The sequence below is a fragment of the Sus scrofa genome, chromosome 3 (genome assembly GCF_054392235.1).
Source record: "Sus scrofa isolate SSC_HxYL_T2T_F1_AM1 chromosome 3, Sscrofa_HxYL_maternal_Yorkshire_Landrace_v2.0, whole genome shotgun sequence".
In the NCBI taxonomy this organism is placed as follows: domain Eukaryota; kingdom Metazoa; phylum Chordata; class Mammalia; order Artiodactyla; family Suidae; genus Sus; species Sus scrofa.
The window spans coordinates 10,435,400-10,457,711 of record NC_139385.1 but is presented as its reverse complement, the minus strand read 5'-3'; the positions used below and the strand labels follow the sequence as shown (position 1 = coordinate 10,457,711).

The 22,312-nt window shown below is 49.7% G+C and overlaps 1 protein-coding gene across 4 annotated transcripts in view; it reads right to left on the bottom strand.

Moving 5' to 3' along the window:
• The window catches only part of HIP1 (huntingtin interacting protein 1), a 163,853-nt gene that overhangs the window by 36,977 nt on the left and 104,564 nt on the right, over nt 1-22,312 (bottom strand). For all 4 annotated transcript variants that reach the window (XM_021086314.2, XM_085016809.1, XM_085016808.1 and 1 more), the window contains exons 2-7: nt 18,040-18,103; nt 16,459-16,601; nt 16,165-16,221; nt 8,124-8,204; nt 3,626-3,702; nt 3,089-3,150 (exon numbers count right to left, since the gene is read on the bottom strand). In XM_021086314.2, the coding sequence (XP_020941973.2) occupies nt 3,089-3,150; nt 3,626-3,702; nt 8,124-8,204; nt 16,165-16,221; nt 16,459-16,601; nt 18,040-18,103 (484 nt within the window). The remainder of the gene's footprint in view (nt 1-3,088; nt 3,151-3,625; nt 3,703-8,123; nt 8,205-16,164; nt 16,222-16,458; nt 16,602-18,039; nt 18,104-22,312) is intronic.

The following is a 22,312-nucleotide window of genomic DNA, read 5'->3' as shown; positions in this document are numbered from 1 at the left end:
CTGTAGCTCAGAGGTGACTGAGGACAGGAAGGGGAGTGGGGACATGGGCAGCGGAGACTCTAGATTCTAAATCCATGCTCTCTCGGGGATAAGAAAACCACCGCCATTTAACCATGGAGGGGTTTATGCAAAGACAAGGGGCAGATCTCTCTAGAAAACTCCAGCGAATTCATCCCAGACAGTCTCAGGGCATTCAGCTGGATGTTGATATCTTTTTTTTTTTTTGTCTTTTTGCCTTTTCCGGGGCTGCTCCCGCAGCATATGGAGGTTCCCAGACTAGGGGTCCAATCGGAGCTGTAGCCACCGGCCTACACCAGAGCCACAGCAATGCAGGATCCCAGCCGCGTCTGCAACCTACACCACAGCTCAGGGCAACACCGGATCCTTAATCCACTGAGCAAGGGCAGGGACCGAACCCGCAACCTCATGGTTCCTAGTCGGATTCGTTAACCACTGCGCCACGATGGGAACTCCCTGATATCATTTTATAAGCTCTATCTACCTGGTGTTTCTTCACTGCTGTTTATCCAGAAAGTAAGCATTTTTTTTTTCTTTTTCCCCATTTTTTTAAAAATTAAAGAGAAATTGATTTACAATCTTGCACCAATTTCTGCTGTATGGCAAATTGACCCCGTCATACATACATATATGTATATATATATACACACGCACACATACATTCCCTTTCTTATATTATCTTCCATCAAGGTCTATCCCAAGAGACTGGATATAGTTCCCTGTGCTGCACAGCAGGACCTCATTGAGAAAGCAAGCATTCTTTTTTTTTTTTTCTTTTTAGAGCCGCACCCGCGGCATATGGGGGTTCCCAGGCTAGGGGTTGAATCGGAGCTGTAGCCACTGGTCTATGCCACAGCCACAGCAATGCCAGATCCTTAACCCACTGAGCGAGGCCAGGGATCGAACCTGCGTCCTCATGGATGCTAGTCAGATCTGTTAACCGCTGAGCCACGATGGGAACTCTGAAAGAAAACATTCTTGAACTTTGTTGCTGAGTAGTTGCTATATGGGAGGCACGGGGCTAGAACACAGGTGAGTAGGGCCTGGGTCCTGACTGTGAGGAGCTCTGTCGAGGGGGAATGACCCACGGGGTCAGTGCATGTGCAAACAGAGCCAGCCATCCTGGGATGTGGCGGCAGAACGGGTGACGACGGAGCTGGCCACCTGGGGTGGGGCCTCTGCATCACACACGCCTTCTCCAGCTCCTCAAGCCGGTTCGGTGTTACCCCATCTCTGTTTGTTCTTCCTCCAGCCGTCCTTTGGGGCTGGAGGGACCACCACAAAGGCTCAGACAACGGCCTTGTTTTCCTTTCACCACCGTAACAGTGGCTCCGAGGAGGCCAGAGCCGGGGGAGAGAGCTTGGGTCAACTGAGCAGCCACTTCTAGAGGGGACTCTCAGAAGGAGGACATTTCCTAGAATATCATTCACACCTGTATTTCAACTCAACACACACCCAAGCTGAACGTCAATGACGTCTGAATTGAGGCCCTTTCCACCCAAAGCTAAACAACTAAAAGTCACACTGATGACTAGTTATTCCTACACTTTTAGGCAAACACTTCCAATGCATTAAAAAAAATCCATCGACCTGGGAATACCCTAGGGCAGGGGCTGTACTGAAAACTGAGTTGTAGGAGTTCCTGTCGTGGCTCAGTGGTTAACGAATCGGAGTAGGTTGTGGGTTCGATCCTTGGCTTTGCTCAGTGGGTTAAGGATCCGGCGTTGCCGTGAGCTGTGGTGTAGGTCGCAGACGCGGCTCGGATCTGGCGTTGCTGTGGCTGTGGTTTAGGACAGCAGCTATGGCTCTGATTAGACCCCCAGCCTGGGAACCTCCATATGACAAAAAAAAAAAAAAAAAAAAAGAAAAGAAAAGAAAAGAAAAAAGTGAGTTGCATTTTTACTTCCCTACTTTTTCCCCCCTTTTTCAGCTACACCTGTGGCATATGGAAGTTCCCAGGCCAGGGAATGAATCTGAGCCACAGTTGCAATCTATGCCACAGCTGCAGCCATGCCAGATCCTTAACCTGCTGCACCACAGCAGGAACTCCTCTACTGATTTTTGTATGTGACCTGCTCATATAGGTTGCTACAGACCAAGCACCTTCTTGGCTCTCCTACAAACCAACGGTTTCCAGTTGTTTCTGGTGTTTTGCCTGCACTGAACTGAATGGTCAAAGTGTAAAGGGGTTTGCCCCACCTCAGGCCTGTGCTGGAACCTAGCAGGCCAGCTGTCAGAATGTGCTGCACAGATGAACGTGCTGAAGGAAGCTGTGGTTGAGGGAGGGAGTTTCTGTCCTTCATGAGAGCATCAAAGCCCCAAGAGTGGGCTGTGCCTGTCCCAGAGCTGAGAAGGTCACCAAACTTGCACACGCGTCCTTGCAGTTTGAGATACACTCTTTCATGGGGTTGGAAGCTTATGGGGAACATCTCAAATCTCAGAAAACTGGCTCTCGAGTTCCCTAGGGAAAGAAGAGGCAGCCAGGCCGGGAGGTGTAGGGAAGAGGACCCAGGAGAGAAGGGAACTGGCTGCTCCTTCCCAACTCCCATCAGGGGAGTGTCGGGGGCTGACAGCCTGGAGGCACCAGCACGCTCAGGAGAAGGGAGCCCGGAAGTGGGCCAGCTCCTCCCAAGAGTGGAGCAGGACTTGGGGGCTCCTCACGTGCATGTGGGTAACAGCCCAACTCAACCAGCTCTCTGCCATGGCTGCCGACTGAACAGCAGACAGAAGCTCTTCCCACCGAGCGGAAATCCATGCCGAGGGCCAGCCCAGCTGAGCAGCAGGCAGGCCTGTGTCAAAGGGCCGGCCAGTGTGGGGGCCACAGTTGGGGGGCTGGCAGAGGGGCTCTTAGAGGGAGGCCTGGGCTTAGTGGGGAGGCTATTAGGCAGGGATGCTCTTCCGGCTCAGCTATGAGGTCACCAACTCCAAAAATGCCCCGGGGCTTTGGCCCCTCCCAGCACGAGGACAGAGTGGGCGTGGGTAGCCCCGTCTTCCCAGCCCTGGGCTGCACAGCTTGCACGGAGACGGGGCTGGGCTGGCTGGTCCAGGCGGAGCCCGAGGGGAGACTCACCAGTCTGGAAGAGGTTAAGTTCACACTCCAGGTAGTCGAACATCTCCACTGTCAGCTGGAAACTGGACCCAAGAAGAAAGGGAGCTTATCCGTTACAGCTTCACCGGTCCCTGTCCCCTCGCCCAGTGCTGCTGCTTCTGTCTCCAATGTACACGTGCAAGCACGAGCACACATGTGCACACACACTCACACACACACACAGTTCTAATTCTTAGCCCCCAAGTGGGTATAAAGGCCATTTGAAGACCAAGCAGGACGAATTCAACAGTGACAATGGCAAAGGGGAGGGAAGGTGCCAGGCTGGGTTGGGAAGGCAGAGGGGCACAGAGAAGGGAGGCCTGGAGTGTGAGATGACCCAGAAGGGTTCTGGATGTGGCACCAGCAGTCAATGGCTCCGAGGCCAAGTCACTCAGGGCTTTAGACCCCACCCCAGCCACTGCTGCTGCCCGTGGGCCCTCTGTGACCCTAAGTGGAAGTGACAGCATCTACACAAGCTTTGTTCCCCGTCAGGTCCAGAGCGTGGGGAAAGCCACTTACAAGTTGTTCACGTCACTCTCTCCAGCCTCGTCCAGCTGCCGGTCACTCATCTGGAGGTTGCCTGGGAACCTGGGATTCTGGAAGGGAGGCAGAGGGACGTGAGAACAGGGCATCTCAAGCGCTCTCTAGAGACACCCACTAAGCTGACATCAAGCAGGGCTCCGGCAGCAGCGGGCTGGGTTCTGCTTGTTCAAGTGGTTACACACGGTCCCTGGGGAGGTGGCAGTGCTCCCTTTATACCAGCCCTGAGACTGGCTCTCAGCAAAGAGCACCCACCACCCATCATCACGGGGGAAGGCTCCATCCCATCCCTGGGGCCCAGGGGAGGGCCCCTCCCTCACACCAAGGACGTCTTCCCTGTGGTGCAGCAACAAACAGCCAGCGTGTCACAGCGATGGGTCCTCAGCATGAACCCACAACATGAACACGCAGGCAGCACGGCCTCTGCTTAGCCCCAGCACACTTGGAATCCTACCCGGGTGTCCCGCTGTCCTCTGGCCACTTTCTGAAGCTGCTGCTGTGAGTCCAGGGCAGGCAAACCCATTCTCACATTAACTTTGGCAAAACACAGTTAGTAAAATAAACTTGAAGGTTGGAAAATACTATATCACGCACCCCCAGAGTCAGGGGAAATGATTTGGGATCATCGGTTGGTCGTCGAGCATCTGTATCCTTTCTCGTTACTCCGTGTGGCCTGCCCGGAGCAGAAGGCACCCAGGGCAGTGGGGCAGGTGGCAGGGAGCACAGAGGTGGGCAGACTGTCCATCATGGGGGCTCTAATTCCAGGGTGAGTCTTCAGCCTCTGTAGACAGAAACCCTCCACTCTGCCACCTCCCTCTCTGGCTGTAAGCCTTCTCTGGCTCTGCCCTCGCAGCCCCCTCCTGCCCTCAGACCCACCACTCCTGCTCCTCTCTCTCAGAAACTCAGGCCGGTTCTTTTAGCGCCCCCTTCTGGCCGCACTTACTACTTTGCTCAGACGGGACATCATGGTGACCAGGTCCCCCTCTCCCACGCCCCACGCCCTCTTCTTTTTTTTTTTTTTTTTTTGCCATTTCTTGGGCCACTCCCATGGCATATGAAAGTTCCAGGCTAGGGGTCGAATTGGAGCTGTAGCCACTGGCCTACGCCACAGCCATAGCAACGTGGGATCTGAGCCGCGTCTACAACCTACACCACAGCTCACGGCAACGCCAGATCCTTAACCCACTGAGCAAGGCCAGGGATAGAACCCGCAACCTCATGGTTCCTAGTCGGATTCGTTAACCACTGAGCCACGATGGGAACTCCTGCCCTCGTCTTTCTTGCTGCCAGTCCTCACCCCACATTGCTGTTAAACCCAGTGAACCCTGTGCCCCAGGCCAGCTGCCAATCTCCCTGGAGAAGGTCTCACAATCAGTGTCACTTTGAAACCATGCTCTGCAGCTTTAGTGACCCATAATAGGCCTGGCCACCGCCCCAAGGGCTCCCCTTTCCATCAAAAACCGTCCCACCCTCAACCTGGTGCCCGGCTCCCCTGCCCTCACCCTTGGTACATGTCTTGCATCACTGGTAACTCAGCACCTGCTTCCCACTCCCCTTCCCGCTTCGAGGGTACCTAGCTGTCCTTCCCTTCCTCCAGCTTCAGAAGAAAAGGGCCGCCTCCTTCCCGATTTGGGATCAGCCCCTCCTTTATGTGCTATTTCATCCAATCTAGCTTCCGGATCATTCTCTTACTCATCCAACAAATCCCAAATGAGCACCTGTTTTGGGCCACGCACAGGACACAGGGAGCCACACACACCTGCTCCCTGACCTCTGGGAGCCCACAGTGCAGAGCGCCCATGGCCCCACTCTGCCTCCTGAAGCCCCTGCTGGCTTCCTGCGGCCCAGCTCTTCCCCACGGGCCCCCATCTCCCTCCTGGCATTGCCTCTCCCCGCCCTTCCCTGCCAATCTACAGGAAGTCCCCAAGCCTTGCCTGTCCCAGGAGGGCCATCCTCATCCTGGCTCTCACCATCTTCCACAGCCTAGCTCTCCCCAAGTTACCCCACAGTCTCACACCTCCCAGTCGCCTGCTCCTCGCTCTAACAGGGCTCTCCTGGTAGCTCCGCGTGGACACCAAGGTGTTCCGGGCCTCCTGCCCTCCTGTCTACAGCTGATCCTCTGCTTGAACCCCCCAACCCCCCCTTCCTCATCAGCCCCTTCCTCTCTGCCCACTAGCGGGGGCCTGGGAGGGGCACATGTATGCAGCTGGAGGGAGGGGAGGGTGTGAACCGAGGGGCCAGAGGGCAAAGGGGCTGAACGCATTTTCCCACCGCACTACTGGGACGTCTCCCATTCAACATGCTCTCATTACGATGTGACCCTGACGTTCCAGCTCAGTGGTGTCAGTTCTGTCCCTGTGAATCAGGGGACCTTGACGAAGACCTCAGCCCCTACAGGTCAGCGGCAGAAGGGATACTCTGCGACTTCTGAGGCTGGGTCGTCTAAATGCCACGCGTGCTCCTCGTTCTCTTGGCAAACTGGCCAGGCTGTAAGAAGCGCTGAGACGTCATGAAGACACAGGTGCCAGGCCAGACCCTCACTGTTCCAGCTCCAGCCGGCATGTGGCTGTAACCACACGAGACCCCCCAGCCAGAAGTGCCCGACCGAGCCCTTCTGGAACTCCGGACCAGCGGTGTCAGAGATAACGAAGGACTGTTGTTTTAAGCCACGAAGGTGTGGGCTGAGGTGTTACTCGGCACGGATAACTAATGCTCCAAGGCTGAGCTCAGGGGTCGCCGCCTCTGAGAAGCCTGCCTGGTCACCCCAGCCTGGGCAAGACACCCCATGACACGATTCCATGTGCCCCCCTCTCCTCTCCTAACTGGACCACGACTCCTGAGAGCAGTGGCCAAGTCTACTCCCCCTTTTCTCTCCAGAACCTCACCCAGCGCTGGTGCGGGGCAGGCAGCCAACACGTTGGGAGTGAGGGTGGCCACTGAGCACAGCATGAGCCTGTCACTTGGGCCTGGGTTCGCATCCCACCTCAGCACCGAGGATCGTGGTGAATCAGGCAAGGGACTAACCACTGTCTGAGAGTCACTTTCCTAGGATTTAATCCCACCTGCTTTATAGGGCTGCTGTGAGGATCAAACGATGTTCAGAAAAGGTTGGTCTGGCTGGGATGGTTTCAGTGAAGCAAAGCCACCCCTCAAGTACATGAAAGACAATGGGGATAAAAGACACTAAATTATGCTATTTCTTCTTCTTTTTTTTTAATATATTTTTTTATTTTTTAGGGCTGCACACGCGGCATATAGAAATTCCCAGGCCAGGGGTCAAATCGGAGCTACAGCCGCTGGCCTACACCATGGCCACAGCTATGCATGATCCGAGCTGCGTTCTTGACCTACACCACAGCTCACGGCAACACTGGGTCCTTAAGCCACTGAGCGAGGCCAGGGATCGAACCTACATCCTCGTGGATCCTAGTTGGGTTTGTTAGCTGCTGAGCCACGAAGAGGACTCCCTATGGTATTTCTTCTTAACTCTACTCCTGCCTCCATCGCCATTGCCAGCTCCCTAATTCAGGCCGTTCTCCCCTTGCCACCTGGTGTGCCATTCTCTTCCACCCCCTATTTGCACCACACCCACCCTTCAAGGACCACCTCAATCCCCATTTCTTTCACTGTGTCCTTTGGGGTGCCACTTCTCTGTCATTTCAAGACATTTCTGACATAAAAATGAAAGTTGGAAAAAAAAAAAAAGGGAGTTCCCGTTGTGGCTCAGTGGGTTAAAGATCCGGCGTTGCCGTGAGCTGTGGTGTAAGTGGCAGATGCAGCTCGGATCCCGCATTGTTGTGGCTCTGGCATGGTCCAGCAGCTGTAGCTCCGATTCAACCCCTAGCCTGGGAACCTCCACGTGCTGTGGGTGTGGGTGTGGCCCTAGAAAAGACAAGAAGACAAAAAAAAAAAAAAAAAAAGGAAACAGCACATCCCTGGGCCATTTGTGCAGAAACACAAACCTGCCCAGGACTGTTACACGGCTGCTGCAAGTGTGCAAGCCTTTCCTCCCCGGTGGGTCTGTAAACTCCTAGAGAACAGACCCTTTGTCCTTATTCTAAGATGCACAGTTTTCCGTGCACGAGGTGCACTAGAAATACTGACTAAAATTGTATCTTGATTAGAGGAAGGTCCTGCGTGGAAACGTACTAAATAAAGGGAAGGGATTGTTTCTATTCAAAGTCAAGTCAGTGCTTCTGAAATATTTTCGTTAAGGCCACCTGGTGGATGGGGCTCCTCTTTCTATTTGCACAACGGGGAACAAAAGGTGCAAAAGACCTGGGTCAAAATCCCAGGCCCTTTGTCACACCCCAGGGGCCTGACCGCAGCCGCCCTGTGACATGTTGGCTCCCACACAGCTGGTATGAATGCTCCCTGAGAAGCTGGGCTGTCCTGTGCCCCAGCAGAACTGACAGGAGGCCCACCCGGGGGGGCGGGGACGGGGCGGGGAGGCGGCAGGACGGCGGCCGGGACTCACTTTGGTGTGGTACTCCATCTTCGTCCTCAGCAGGGTGAGGTAGGTGCTGCAGAGCTGCCCGTAGCCCTCGCTCAGGTGGCCCTTTCAGGGAGGGGACAGAAGGCAGGGGTTAGCACTCAGAATGCTGCACGCAAACACCTCCGGCCAGGCTTTCTTTTGAAAAGGATGGATTCCACTCTTGGGCATATATCAGGACAAAACTCTACGTAAAAGAGACACATGCACCTGCATGCTCATTGCAGCACTATTCACAATAGCCAGGACATGGAAACAACCCAAATGTCCATCAATAGATGACTGGATTAGGAAGATGTGTGTATATATACACAATGGAATACTACTCAGCCATAAAAAAGAACAAAGTAATGCCATTTGCAGCAACATGGATGGAACTAGAGACTCTCATACTGAGTGAAATGAGTCAGAAAGACAAAGACAAATACCATATGATATCACTTATAACTGGAATCTAATATCCAGCACAAATGAACGTCTCCTCAGAAAAGAGAATCATGGACTTGGAGAAGAGACTTGTGGCTGCCTGATGGGAGGGGGAGGGAGTGGGAGGGATCGGGAGCTTGGGCTTATCAGACACAACCTAGAATAGATTTACAAGGAGATCCTGCTGAATATCATTGAGAACTATGTCTAGATACTCGTGTTGCAACAGAACAAAGGGTGGGGGGAAAAACGTATACACGTAAGAGTAACTTGATCCTAATGATGTACAGCGGGAAAAAAAAATTAAAAAAAAAAAAGAAAAAGAAAAGGATGGATTCTTTTCTGGTGATGAAAATAACATATGTCCAGCGTAGAAAATTTGGAAAAGATGGAAAAGTACACATACGAACAAACCCCCCTTAACCGAACCACCAGACACAAGCACGGCTGGCATTTGAGGTACACCGTGTTATTTTTTTCGATTGAAGTAGACTTTATTTTTTAGGGCAGTTTTAGATTTGCAGTGACACTGAGCAGAAGCACAGGGATTTCCCATCTACCCTCGTCCCCCTGCCCCCCCATGCAGAGCCTCCCCCACTGCCAACATTTGCACCAGAGTGGGACATTCGTGACAACGGAGGAACCCACACTGACACATCATTATTACCCAAAGCAAACTTTACTTTAGGATTCGGTCTTGGTTTTGCACATCCTCTGGGTTTTGACAAATGTACCATAACACGTTTTTATCATCATACACCATCATACAGAGTGGTGTCACTGCCCCCCCAAATCCTCTGTGCTCCACCTTTTAAAAAAAATATACAAAGGGAGTTCCTGTCATGGCTCAGCAGAAACGAATCCAACTAGCATCCATGAGGATGCAGGTTCGATTCCTGGACTCGCTCAGTGGGTTAAGGATCCAGTGTTGCCGTGAGCTGTGGTGCAGGTCGTAGATGTGGCTCGGATCCCACATTGCTGTGGCTGGGGCTGTAGGCTGGCGGCAACAGCTCTGATTTGACCCCTAGCCTGGGAACCTCCATATGCCACAGGTATAGCTCTAAAAAGAAACACACACACACACACACACACACAATGGAATCAATTTCGTTTTTTCTTCCACTCAGTACACTGCAATTTTTGCCGTCTTCTTAAATTTTCTTCTGTAGCATTATGTTTAGCGACTGTCCAGCACATTATAAATCTGTTCTGTAACTTTTTTTTTTTTTTTTTTTGTCTTTTGTTGTTGCTATTTCTTGGGCCACTGCCGCGGCATATGGAGGTTCCCAGGCCGGAGCTGTAGCCACCGGCCTACGCCAGAGCCACAGCAACGCAGGATCCGAGCCGTGTCTGCAACCTACACCACAGCTCACGGCAACGCCGGATCGTTAACCCACTGAGCAAGGGCAGGGACCGAACCCACAACCTCATGGTTCCTAGTCAGATTCGTTAACCAGTGCACCACGACAGGAACTCCCTGTTCTGTAACTTAATCAAACCAACTCCCTACTGTTGTTGTTTCAGTTGTGGGCAAAGTTTTTCTATATAAACCATGAGGTTGCAGGTTTGATCCCTGGCCTTGCTCAGTGGGTTAAGGATCCAGCGTTGCTGTGAGCTGTGGTGTAGGTCACAGACGTGGCTCGGAACTGGCGTGGCTGTGGCTGTGGCGTAGGCCGGAAACTGTAGCTCCGATTAGACCCCCAGTAGCCTGGGAACCTTCATATGCCGCAAGTGTGGCCCTAAAATAAAAAAAAAAAAAAAGAATGTTATATCTCCCACTCTTAGTCATCACAATCCAGCTACAGGGCTACCTCCTTCCTTCTGTCTCTATCCAAGCATAGGAGGGAAACACCTCCCCCAGGTGGACTCCAACAGACTAAGAGTATCTATGATGTTACACCTGGGATGGGGATTTGAACTGGGACCAAACCTAGCTGGTAAAGAGGGCTTCCCATAATCTGACCACAGAGTCATGTCCTTGGTGCCTGGAAAAAAGCAAGGCTTAGCAGAGTGATGCTGGCAACTCTATATTATATATAAAAGAGGAGGGAAATGGGGCACAAAGAATCTTAAACTGAATAGCTGTGGCTCCAACGTGAGTCTTGAGTTCCACATTTTCTTCTAAGTGCATCTATATTCTACAGAGTAGAGGAACCCCATTGAAAGATGTATCAAGGGACACAAAGGAGAGCTGAGTAATCAAAGGACCTTAAACATACCAAAGCCAGATATGACAGTATTTCATAAGGTATGAAGTTTCCTTGAAAATTCATATTTTATTCATTTTATATTATACAGGTTCATGATAGAAAAATCAGAGAGCAGTGAAAAGTAGAAAAAGCAACAATATGCTCATCATCAGACAACTATGTGCTGTGCGAGAATGCATGAGGATCAAAAGTAAAAGATGAACAGATCAAAGATGGACGTGTCAAATGCAAAATGAGAAAACGCCCGGAAGATCACAAAGGAGAAAACTTAGATGACCTTGAGTACGGCGATGACTCTTTAGATAGAACTCCAAAGGCACAATCCATGAAGAAGGCAACTGAGAAGCTGGGCTTCATTAAAATTAAAAACTTCTGCTCTTAAAAAGACATTGCCAAGAGAATGAGAAGAAAAGCCACAGACTGGGATATTTGCAAAAGACACATCTGATAAAGGATTGCAATCTAAAATATATAAATATACTCTTAAAACTCAACAACAGGAGTTCCCTGGTGGCTCAGTGGGTTAAGGAGCCAGCATGGTCACTGCTGTGGCTAAGGTTCAATCCCTGGCCTGGGACCTTCCGCATGCCACAGGTGCAGCTAAAACAAACAAACGAAAAACAACAAGCAAACAAACAAAAAAACTTAATAAGAAAACAAATAATCCAACTAAAAAATGGGCATAGACCTTAATGGAAACCTTACCAAAAAAGATGCACACATGGCCAATAAGCATAGGAAAAGATGCTCGACATCCTATGTCAACAGGGAAATGCAAATGAAAACAACAAAATATCACTGCATACCTATTCAAACAGCCAAAATCCAGAACACTGACAACACCAAATGCTGGTGAGGAGGCAGATCCACGGGAACTCTCATTCACTGCTGGTGGGAATGCAGAAGGGTATAGCCACTTTGGAAAGCAGTCTGGTAGTTTCTTACAAAGCTAAACATACAATCACCATAGCATTCAACAACGGAGCTCTTTGGTTTTCACCCAAAGGAGCTGAAAACACCTTCACACAAAAACCTGCACATGGATGTTTATAGCAGCTTTATTCATAACTGCAAACACGTGAAGCAATCAGGATGTTCTTTGGTAAGTGAATGGATTAACTGCGGGACATCTAAACAGTGGAATATTACTGAGCGCTAAAAAGAACTGAGTTGTCAAGCTATGACAAGCCACGGAGGAACTTTAAATGTATATTCCTAAGTGAAAGAAGCCAGTCTGAAAAGGCTACATACAATATGCTTCCCATGACATGACATCTAGGAAAGGTAAAATCATGGAGAGTAAAAAGATCAACGGTTGCCAAGAGGTGGGGTGAAGGGGTGGAGGGGTGAGGCAGGATGAACAGGTAGAGCATAGAGGACTTTTAAGTCAGTGAAACTATTCTGTATGATGGTTTGTCAAACCCAAAGAATGTACACCACCCCAAGCGAAGTGTAATGCAAACTAGGGGCTTCGGTGATGATGATGGATGCGGCAGTAGGTCCATCACTTAAAACAAATGCACCCTGTGATGGAGGATGTTGATCAAAGGGGAGGCTCTGCGTGTTTGGGAGCAGGGCGGGTATATGGAAAAATCTATACTTTCCACTCAATTTTGCCGTGAACCTCAAACTGTTCTTAAAGGAAAATGAAATCTTCATTTTTTTTTTTTTTTAAGTAAAGAAGGTTTGTTTTGTTTTGTATTTGTCATTTTAGGGCCGCACCCGCGGCATATGGAGGTTCCCAGGCTAGGGGTCTAATCAGAGCTACAGCTGCCGGTCTACACCACAGCCACAGCAACGCAGGATCCAAGCCATATCTGCGACCTACACCATAGCTCAGGGCAATGCCGGATCCTTAACCCACTGAGTGAGGCCAGGGATTGAACCCGCAACCTCATGGTTCCTAGTCAGATCCGTTTCCACTGCACCATGACGGGAACTCCAGTAAAAAAGGTTTTTAATGTCATAAACTCTTAGTCAAGTGGAAGTGACAGACTAGAGGCAAAAAGACCTGAAAGAACTTCTTCTTTTTTTTTTTTTTTTTTGCCATTTCTTGGGCCACTCCTGCGGCATATGGAGGTTCCCAGGCTAAGGGTTGAATTGGAGCTGTAGCCACCGGCCTACACCACAGCCACAGCAACGCAGGATCTGAGCCGCGTCTGCAACCTACACCATAGCAATGCCAGATCCTTAACCCACTGGGCAAGGCCAGGGATCAAACCTCATGGTTTCTAGTCGGATTCGTTAACCACTGAGCTACGATGGGAACTCCAAGAATTCCATTTTGAATAATAAGGTAGGTAGGCCTTCTCACTGAACACTACTAACAATATTGAGTGAGATATTAAAAGCACTTTGAAGGCATTAATGAACTAACAAGAGAGGGAAAAATCCTCAGGCCAGGAACTCAGTAATTCAGATATTCAGAGAGCAAATGGCTTGATGGGGTCAGGGAATGGTGGGGAGGGGACACTTTTTCCACCCCGCACCTAGGAACCTGAGCTTTGGTTGTCTGGGCCTCAAGGGCCAGGTGGTGAACAGGAGGCAGGGTTTTCACCTGCCCAAGTTGAAGAGCCTTGCAGAAGAGCCAAGAGACCGCCTCCCCGGTGCAGGGGGATTAAGGGTAAATTGGAAATAATACACGCGTACTCCTGCACTGAAGGAGTCCTGCCCTGAGGACTGCGAAGAAAATGTACTGCCTGAAACCACTGTTGTGATCAGAGAGCGGGAAAAACCTACTGCTGAGAATTGGACCCATGAGCCAGTCCTCAAGGAGATCTGCTCTGAATTCACAAAACTTTTAAGCTGAGAATTTAATTTAGAGTAATCTCAATGGACACAAATGCAAATTCTCTCTGGAGGAAACTGCCTTTGTTAGACTTCAAAGAATTCGGACCAAAAAAAAAAAAAAAAAAAAAGAAAAAAAAAATCTCCAGGAAAATGAGCAGCTCACAGGAGAAAAATAACTAAAAGAAACTGTATAGCACAAGCAAAACTCACCAAAACAACAGATGGTAGAAACAGATCTCTAAGGACCTTAGATACTGGGAGTAGAAAAAGTAGTATATGAAATCGCTATATTTAATGAGCCTAAATAAATTAGAGACTGTTTCAAAATATATGCAGGGTACAATAATTTATAAAGAATGCCAAGCAGATGTGAGAAACAAAAACAAAACTCAAAAAAAAAAAAAAAAAAAGAGAACTCTACTAAAACTGCAAACTTTTGTGGAGAGGTTTAGTAACATATTAGACCCAGCTGAAGAGGGGATAAGTAAACTGAAAGCTAGATCTACTGAAATTATCCAGAATTCAGTATAGAGACAAACAGGTAGGAAAAAAAATGGAATAGTGGTTTAAAGACATGGGGATTAGAATGAGAAAGTTGAAGACACTGTTAACAAAGTCTCAGAGGAGAAAACAGAATGAAGCAGAGGCAATATTTAAAGAAACAATGATAATTGCTCAGAACCGATAAAAGTCCAAAACTCTAAAATATATTCATACCTAGATAAATACAAGGAACTTAAAAAAATCAGGAAAACCAACAGATTAGCTTCAAAAGCTTAATGGTGAGTCTGACAGCAGACTTCATAAAATTGATGGAAGCCATCAGTTGAAGAATATCCTTTTTTTTTTTCTTGTCTTTTTGCCATTTCTAGGGCCATTTCTGCAGCATACGGAGGTTCCCAGGCTAGGGGTCGAATCGGAGCTGCAGCGGCCGGCCTACTACGCCACAGCCACAGCAACGCGGGATCCGAGCCGCATCTGTGACCTACACCACAGCTCAGGGCAACGCCAGATCCTTAACCCACCGAGTGAGGCCAGGGATCGAACCTGCAACCTCATGGTTCCTAGTCGGATTTATTAACCACTGAGCCACGACAGGAACTCCCAGAATATCTTGACGAATATCGTCCATGTGCTGAAAGAAAATAACTATCACCCCAGAATTCCAAAGTCAGAGAAAACATCTTCCCTGAATGAGGGTGAAATAAAGACATTCTCCATCAACTCAAAACAGTTGTTGGCCACCAGCGAACTCTCACTAAAGGAAGTTCTAACGGAAGTAATTCAGGCAGAAAGAAAGAGATCTGAATGGGAGGTCTGGGACGGAAGAGGAAACGAAAAGCACAGAAAAGAACCATTAACATAAAATATCTTGTAGGGTCTGGAAAGAAAATCACAACCGAGATTAAAATACCAGAGAGCAACACACAAGGGAGTACACGGAGTTAAGACAGCTTTGTGTTATCCAGGAAACAGAGGAAGATATGAATCTTAGACACTGAGACGCTAAACATGCATTTTGTAATCATGAAAGAACATTACCAAAAAATTTTTAGAAAAAGCACCTTTAAAAAAATTTTCCTCTAATATTGAGGGGATAATGAAATAAGGGGGAAAAAAAACCTACAAAAAAACCCTATCAATCCAAAAGAAGGCAAACAATGAGAGAAACAGAAATAGACAGATGGGACAAAGAGCACCAAATAAGATGAGAAATCTCATCTACACATATTATCCATTATAGTAAATATACATGTAAATTCAAGACTTCCACCTTGAATTTTTTTAAATAATCCAACTAAATGCTATTGACAAGTGGTATTTCGAAGACATAAGAATATAGAAAAGTTGATCACTATGCTGTGCACCTGAAACTAATATTACACATCAGCCACATTTCTATTTTTTAAAAAACTGACCATGAATTGACTCATATAGCGAATCTCAAAAAACTTTGAAAAATCAGTATCATATTGATTCTCTGGCCACAATGCAATAAATAGACATGTACGAAATATTAAAAAGATTATAGCAAAGTCAAAAGTAAAAAGGATGGAAAAAGATATACCAGGTAGATTCTAGCAAAACGGAAAAAGACCTAAGCTTTTCCTCTGTTACAGAAAAGTAACAGAAAGCTCTCTACCACGCAAACCTCTGCTTTGCTCAGGTTAACTACCTCGTGACTTAGGAAAAAGACACACCAGAATCAATGGGGAGGTTCTTCAAAAGGCCGATTACCTCCCATCCATACACAAACTCCTCGGATACCTGGATCTAGAGGGATCCTGGCCTGTGTACAAAAACACTCTTTTCCATGGATTCCGCCGTTGCCACCTACTTCATCCCTCTTCCCAAGATTCTAGGAGAATCCCTAGATGGGGAAGAAAAGGCCCTGGCATTGCCTGGGAATGCCGGTTCTCAGCATGGTGTGACCCCAAGGGGACCAGTGGAAGGAAGGAAGGAGAAACTGTGGCAGTGTCACTGCTGAGGGATCCCAATGCCCAGAGAGAAATGAGCTTCCACTGGGGAAGCCTTGTTCTCTGCCGTCTAGGGAAGGATGTGGTGGCACAGGTGGCCCCTGGGTGCTTGTCCAAACTCACCCACATCCTGCTCATGTCACTCAGTTCGTTTTTGTATCTCAGGGAGTCCTTCAGGACCTGGAGAGGGAACAGAAGAGACAGAGGAGAGTGAAAGAGGGGTCTAGGGTGGGGCAGAGAGGGCCATGATGGGAAAGAGACGAACCTGTCTCTGACATGGGTCCCCAAAGGCCCAGAAGGGGGCAGTTGCCACCCTCTGGGCAGGAGCAGACAGTGGCTCTTGTGACTCAGGCAATGGCATTTTCCTCACACGGGTCCCTGGCTCCCTGCCCAACCCCTGCAGCCCCAGGAACTCACATTTGGGTGTCCATCCCGGAGGAGTTTGTGGAACACGTGGCAGAACTTCCAGCAGAGCACAGCGTTGCTGGAGAGGGGCAGCCGGTTGACAACAGACCAAAAGGTCTGTGCCCCCTTCTCATGGTGGGTGCCCAGTATGCATGGTGAGGAAGGGTCATGGAAAACAAAGGGGCCCGGCCCCGGGAGCCAATCCTGGGGGTGGAGCCCGCAACAGGCCCCCCGCAGTGCATGCGTGTGGGTCGCAGCGCCCCCTGACAAAAAAACCCGCCAGGATGCACGTACGGATGTGCAGTGTCTTGTGGAAGTATCGAGGCTGCTACAGATCTGTCTGTGTATTCTGGCAGTTTTTTGATGGATGGCAACAATGTGCCTCATTCTAACAAAATTCACTGTATTAGGTGATTTCCCCAGAGATGGTGATGTCTTTGGGGAGAGGTGTCTCGTCCTAATTCGCACGTGTGTGCTCCGGGCCAGCAGAGGCCCTGGCTGGCCTGTGGTGGGAAGATGCTCTGTTTGGAATGAGGGCTTTGCTGTGGGACGACAGGCTGCCCTGCTTCTAGGTTTGCTCAGTCTGTGATGAGGCCTTTCTGGGGGTTAATTACAGCTAGCATGTTCACCGCGTAATACAGCTTCTCAAAATTCTTTCTTGGCCACTCTTCAAGAGAGGGCATGCGTCCGCTTTTCACGGGCCCAGGCCGCTGCTGGGGGGCCCCCCCATCCTGGCTACTGACACTCTTGGCTCCTCTTCCAGGCAACACCTGACTCCTTGCATTAGGCCCTCGGCCCCCACCCTGGTGTGGTGCAGCCACCGTGAGGGGTCCCGGGGGGAAAGAGTTTCCCTCCATCTCAGACAGAGGCCCAGCCTTCGCCTGCTGGGCCACACCCCCAGCAGCCTCTCCTGCAGCCTCTGCGGATTAGCCCGCCAGCACCTGGACTCTCCCTCAAGGGTAGATGGCAAGGGACCCATGATGGTGGTTGCCCAGGGCCTCTGCCAACTCCCTGGGTCGGGGGGGGGGCGGGGGCTGGGGTGGGGGGGCTTGGTGAAAACCTTCCGATGATCAGCTCTGCAACCCACCCTGACCCCGTCTTCCTCCCCCGAGCTCGCGTTGAACCAGCTCACACAGGTGGCTCTTGTTTCCATGGTTGAGGCCTTGTGTTGGCTTGAGGCCAACCTCTGCCACGCAGACGTGTTTTGCTTTCATGCTCAGAGAAGGGGCTGTGATCACGCCCCCAAGGGGACAGTCCATGTGTCAAAGTGCAGGGTCCCCAGCGCTTTGATGATACAAGTGAGAACCCTCCCTGTGCCCTGAGGAAACACCTGACAGGAGAGCAAGCCTCACGTGCCCTGCAGTTGTGAAAAGCTGAATCCCGGGAGAGGAGTGGGACTGGGCTAGATGGCGACGCTGGTCCCTTCCACCCCGACGGGCTGCGGGCTCTGAGGCCAGCTGCTGCCAACCCGCACTGTTTGGAGCGTGGGGGGGTTCCCCTCCCTGCAGCTGAGCAAGGATGCCTCGCCCTGACCTCAGTCCCCAGGATCTGACCCCTCAGGGTCGGTCTTTCGAGCAACATCCAAAAGGATATTTCTGGCGTGTTTTTCCTTTACGGCCACTTCCTGTGTATTAATGGCCTTATTGATGCTGACAGTCTGCAAAACAAGGGGGGGAGGGGAAAGGAGGATGAGATGAATAAGCTTCTGACAGTGGCTGAGGTCCCCCCAGATGCCCCGCCTCTTCCTCTCCCTCCAAGGACTCCTCTTTCCCCGCAGACCCCTCGGTCCCACCGTCCCAGTGGCAGGGCCCCCCGTGGGGGGCAGAGGTGGGCAGCACTCCCAGGCCAGCTGGCCCAGGCTGTCCTAAGGCAGCGGGCTTTGCTGCCTGGCATTGGCTGGGCCCAGCTGCTGTGCCCGCCTGCCACTCATTCACTTGGCACAACAACATGGCAATTAAAGCCCGCACAAAGGGGTGCCTTTCATCCCTCGGGGAAACATTATTTCTCCGGGAGCAGGAGGAAGAGGCGCTGAGATCAGGGAGGGGCTGCGGCTCCAACACCAGCCAGCCGCTCCTCACAGCTAGAACCTTCCATGGAGCCTTCCCTAGAGGGCCCAGCCGTCTCAGTGGTCACTCTCCCCTGTGTCCCTACTCTTGGGTACTTTCCACCTTCTAACCAAATTCCCTTTCATGTTCTCACTGAGATCACAAAGCATGACCATATTAGCACTCCTTTCTGGCTGTGTTTAAAATCATAACTCTCTTTTGAAGTTAGCAAAGCAGGCTATACATGCAACTATTATAACCTACACTAATATGCACGGGATCCTAGCACGCAGGCTGTGTCTGAAGTAGAGCCTTCCTCCGTCTTGCTTTGCTACCCTTCCACAGATGTCATTCTGTCCCCGACCCACGTTAGCAAACATCCTACACACAACACACACACCCACACACGCCCCTCCCTACATTCCAAAGGGGCTAATTTTGTCGCTGTTCTCTAAAACAGAGACTGTCATGCACAGACTTTTTGACGTTTTGCTTTTCGCACTTGAAAATATCCCATGAGGAGTTCCCGCTGTGGTGCAATGGGATCAGCGGCATCTTGGTGCACTGGGTTGCAGGTTCGATACCCAGCCCAGCACAGTGGGTTAAGAATCCAGTGTTGCTGCAGCTGTGGTTTAGGTCGAGGCTGCGGCTAGGATCTGATCCCTGGCCCAGGAATTCCATATGCCATGGGGTGGCCAAAAATGAAAAAAGAAAGAAAATGCCTCGTGAAACATTCTCCAACTGAACTGGTAAAACTGTAGTTCATTCATTTTTTTTTTTTTTTTTAATCTTTTGTCTTTTTAGGGCCACACTCAAGGCACATGGAGGTTCCCAGGCCAGGGGTCCAATCAGAGCCGTAGCTGCTGGCCTACAACACAGCCACAGCAACCCCACATCCGAGACCTATATCACAGCCCACAGCAACGCCGGATCGCCAACCCACTGAGCAAGGCCAAGGATCGAACCCACGACCTCACGGTTCCTAGTCAGGTTTGCTTCTGTTGTGCCACGATGGGAACTCCTCTAGTTTATTCTTTAAAAAGACAACAGAATAGTCCCTGCTGTGGGTGGATGCGATTTATAGCATCTCGTACTGGGAGGCAATTTATTCCCCGTAAACCATTTTAGTAAACATCCTCTCTCTCTCTTTAATTGAAGTATAGTTGATTTACAGTGTTGTGTCATGGGAGTTCCTGTTGTGGCGCAATGGAAAGGAATCCGACTAGGAACCAGGAAGATGCAGGTTTGATCCCCGGCTTCCCTCAGGGGGTTAAGGATCCGGCGTCGCCGTGAGTTGTGGCGTAGGTCGCAGACATGGCTCAGATTCCTCATTGCTGTGGCTGTGGTGTAGGCTAGAAGCTAACAGCTCCAATTCAATCCGTAGCCTGGGAACCTCTATATGCCACCAGTGAGGCCCTCAAAGGCAAAAAAAGAAAAAAAAAGTTATGTCATTTTTTAGGTGTACAACAAAGTGATTCAGTTATATATATATTATATATAATATTCTTTTTCAGATTCATTTCCATTATAGGTTAATGAAAGATATTGAGAACCGTTCCCTGTGCTACACAGTAGGTCCTTGCTGTTTATCGATCGTACGCAGTAGAGTGTATCTGTAAATCCCAAACAGTAAACGTCTCACCCATGTATTCGTAGTAATTTTGCTACTTTCAATTTCAAGGGTTAGCGTATTAGGAGTGAGATTACTGGGTCTGCCTTTTTTTTTTTTTTGTCTTCTTGCCTTTTCTAGGGCCGCTTCTCACGACATATGGAGGTTCCCAGGCTAGGGGTCGAATTGAAGCCATAGCCACCGGCCTACACCAGAGCCACAGCTACGTGGGATCCGAGCCGCGTCTGCAACCTACACCACAGCTCAAGGCAACGCTGGATCATTAACCCATTGAGCAAGGGCAGGGACCGAACCCGCAACCTCATGGTTCCTAGTCGGATTCGTTAACCACTGCGCCATGACGGGAACTCCAGGGTCTGCTTTTTTTTTTCTTCTCTTTTTTTTCTTTTAACTTTTCATTATAGGAAACTCCAAGCACACACAACAATGATCAGTCTAACGAGCCCTCATCTAGTCAGTCCCGGCATCAACTACCATGAACTTGTAGCCACACACGCTTCCTTTGAGAAGTCACAAACATGTTCTGTAAAGAGCCAGTTAGTAAATATTTTAGGCTTTGCAGGCCACATGGTCTCCATCTCAACTATTCAACTGCTGCTGGAGCCAAAATGGAGCCTCAGCGATACTAACTGTATCTTAACTGAATGGCTGTGGCTAAATTCCAATAAAACTTTATTTGCAGAACCAGGAGGTGGTCTGGATTTGGCCCAAACCTCCAGTGTGCTGACCCCTGCCTTACACCTTCGGTCCCTGACCCCCTTGTTTTCCTGGATTATATGAAGTAAATCCTAGGTATTATGCCATTTACCAGCACATATTTCAGTAGGAATCTCTAAGGAGAAAAAAAACAAAAAACAAAAAACAAACAAACAAAAAAAAACCTCTTTAAATCTTAACCATCATATTATGATCACACTTAAAATTTTAAGGATAATTTCTTTTTCTTTTCTATTTTTTAATGGATGCATGCACGTGCAGCATATGGAAGTTCCTGAGCCAGAGACTGAATCCAAGCTGCAGCTGCAGCAATGCAGGATCCTTTAACCCATCGTGCTGGGCTGGGGATCAAACCCACACCTCCAGAGCAATCCAAGTCACAGCAATCAGATTCTTTCTTCTTTTTTTTCCTTTTTTCAGCCATACTTGTGGCATATGGAAATTCCCAGGCTAGAAGTCTAATTGGAGCTGCAGCTGAGGCCACACACAGCCACAGTACACCAGATTCAAGCCTCATCTGTGACCTACGCTGTAGTTGTGGCAACATCAGATCCTCAACCCCCTGAGCAAGGACAGGTATCGAACCTGCATCCTCAGAGATAATGTCAGCTCCTTAACCTGATGAATCACAGTGGGAACCCCTGCAGCCAGTCAGATTCTTAACCCACTGAACCACAGCAGGAACTCCCAAGGATAATTTCATAATCCCATGAAATGGTTTGTGTTCACATTTCGCTCAGGTCAAAACAAAAAACCCTTGCAGCTGTTTTAACTGGGATCTAAACAAGATTGCCACCAGGGTTTCTAAGCAGGCTCTAACAATTCACATTTCCACTGGCAATGTACAAAACTTTCCCCACCAATAAGGGCTATCACTTTTCTCTCTCTCTTTTTTGGTCTTTTTTCTAGGGCTGCTCCCGCAGCATATGGAGGTTCCAGGCAAGGGGTCGAATCGGAACTGTTGCTGCCGGCCTATACCACAGCTACAGCAACGCCAGATCCGAGTCGCGTCTTCGATCTACACCACAGCTCATGGCTACGCTGGATCCTTAATCCACTGAGCGAGGCCAGGGATCCAACCCACAACCTCATGGTTCCTAGTCACGTGGAGATAAAGTGATCCAGTTATACACACACACACACACACACACACACACACACACCCTTTTTTTTTTTTTTTTTCTTTTTGCTATTTCTTGGGCCGCTCCCACGGCATATGGAGGTTCCCAGGCTAGGGGTCCAATCGGAACTGGAACTGTAGTCTCCGGCCTACACCAGAGCCACAGCAACGCGGGAACCGAGCCGCGTCTGCAACCTACACCACAGCTCACGGCAACGCCGGATCGTTAACCCACTGAGCAAGGGCAGGGACCGAACCCGCAACCTCATCGTTCCTAGTCGGATTCGCTAACCATTGCGCCACGACGGGAACTCCAGACACACACACATCCTTTTTGAGAGTCTTTTCCATTAC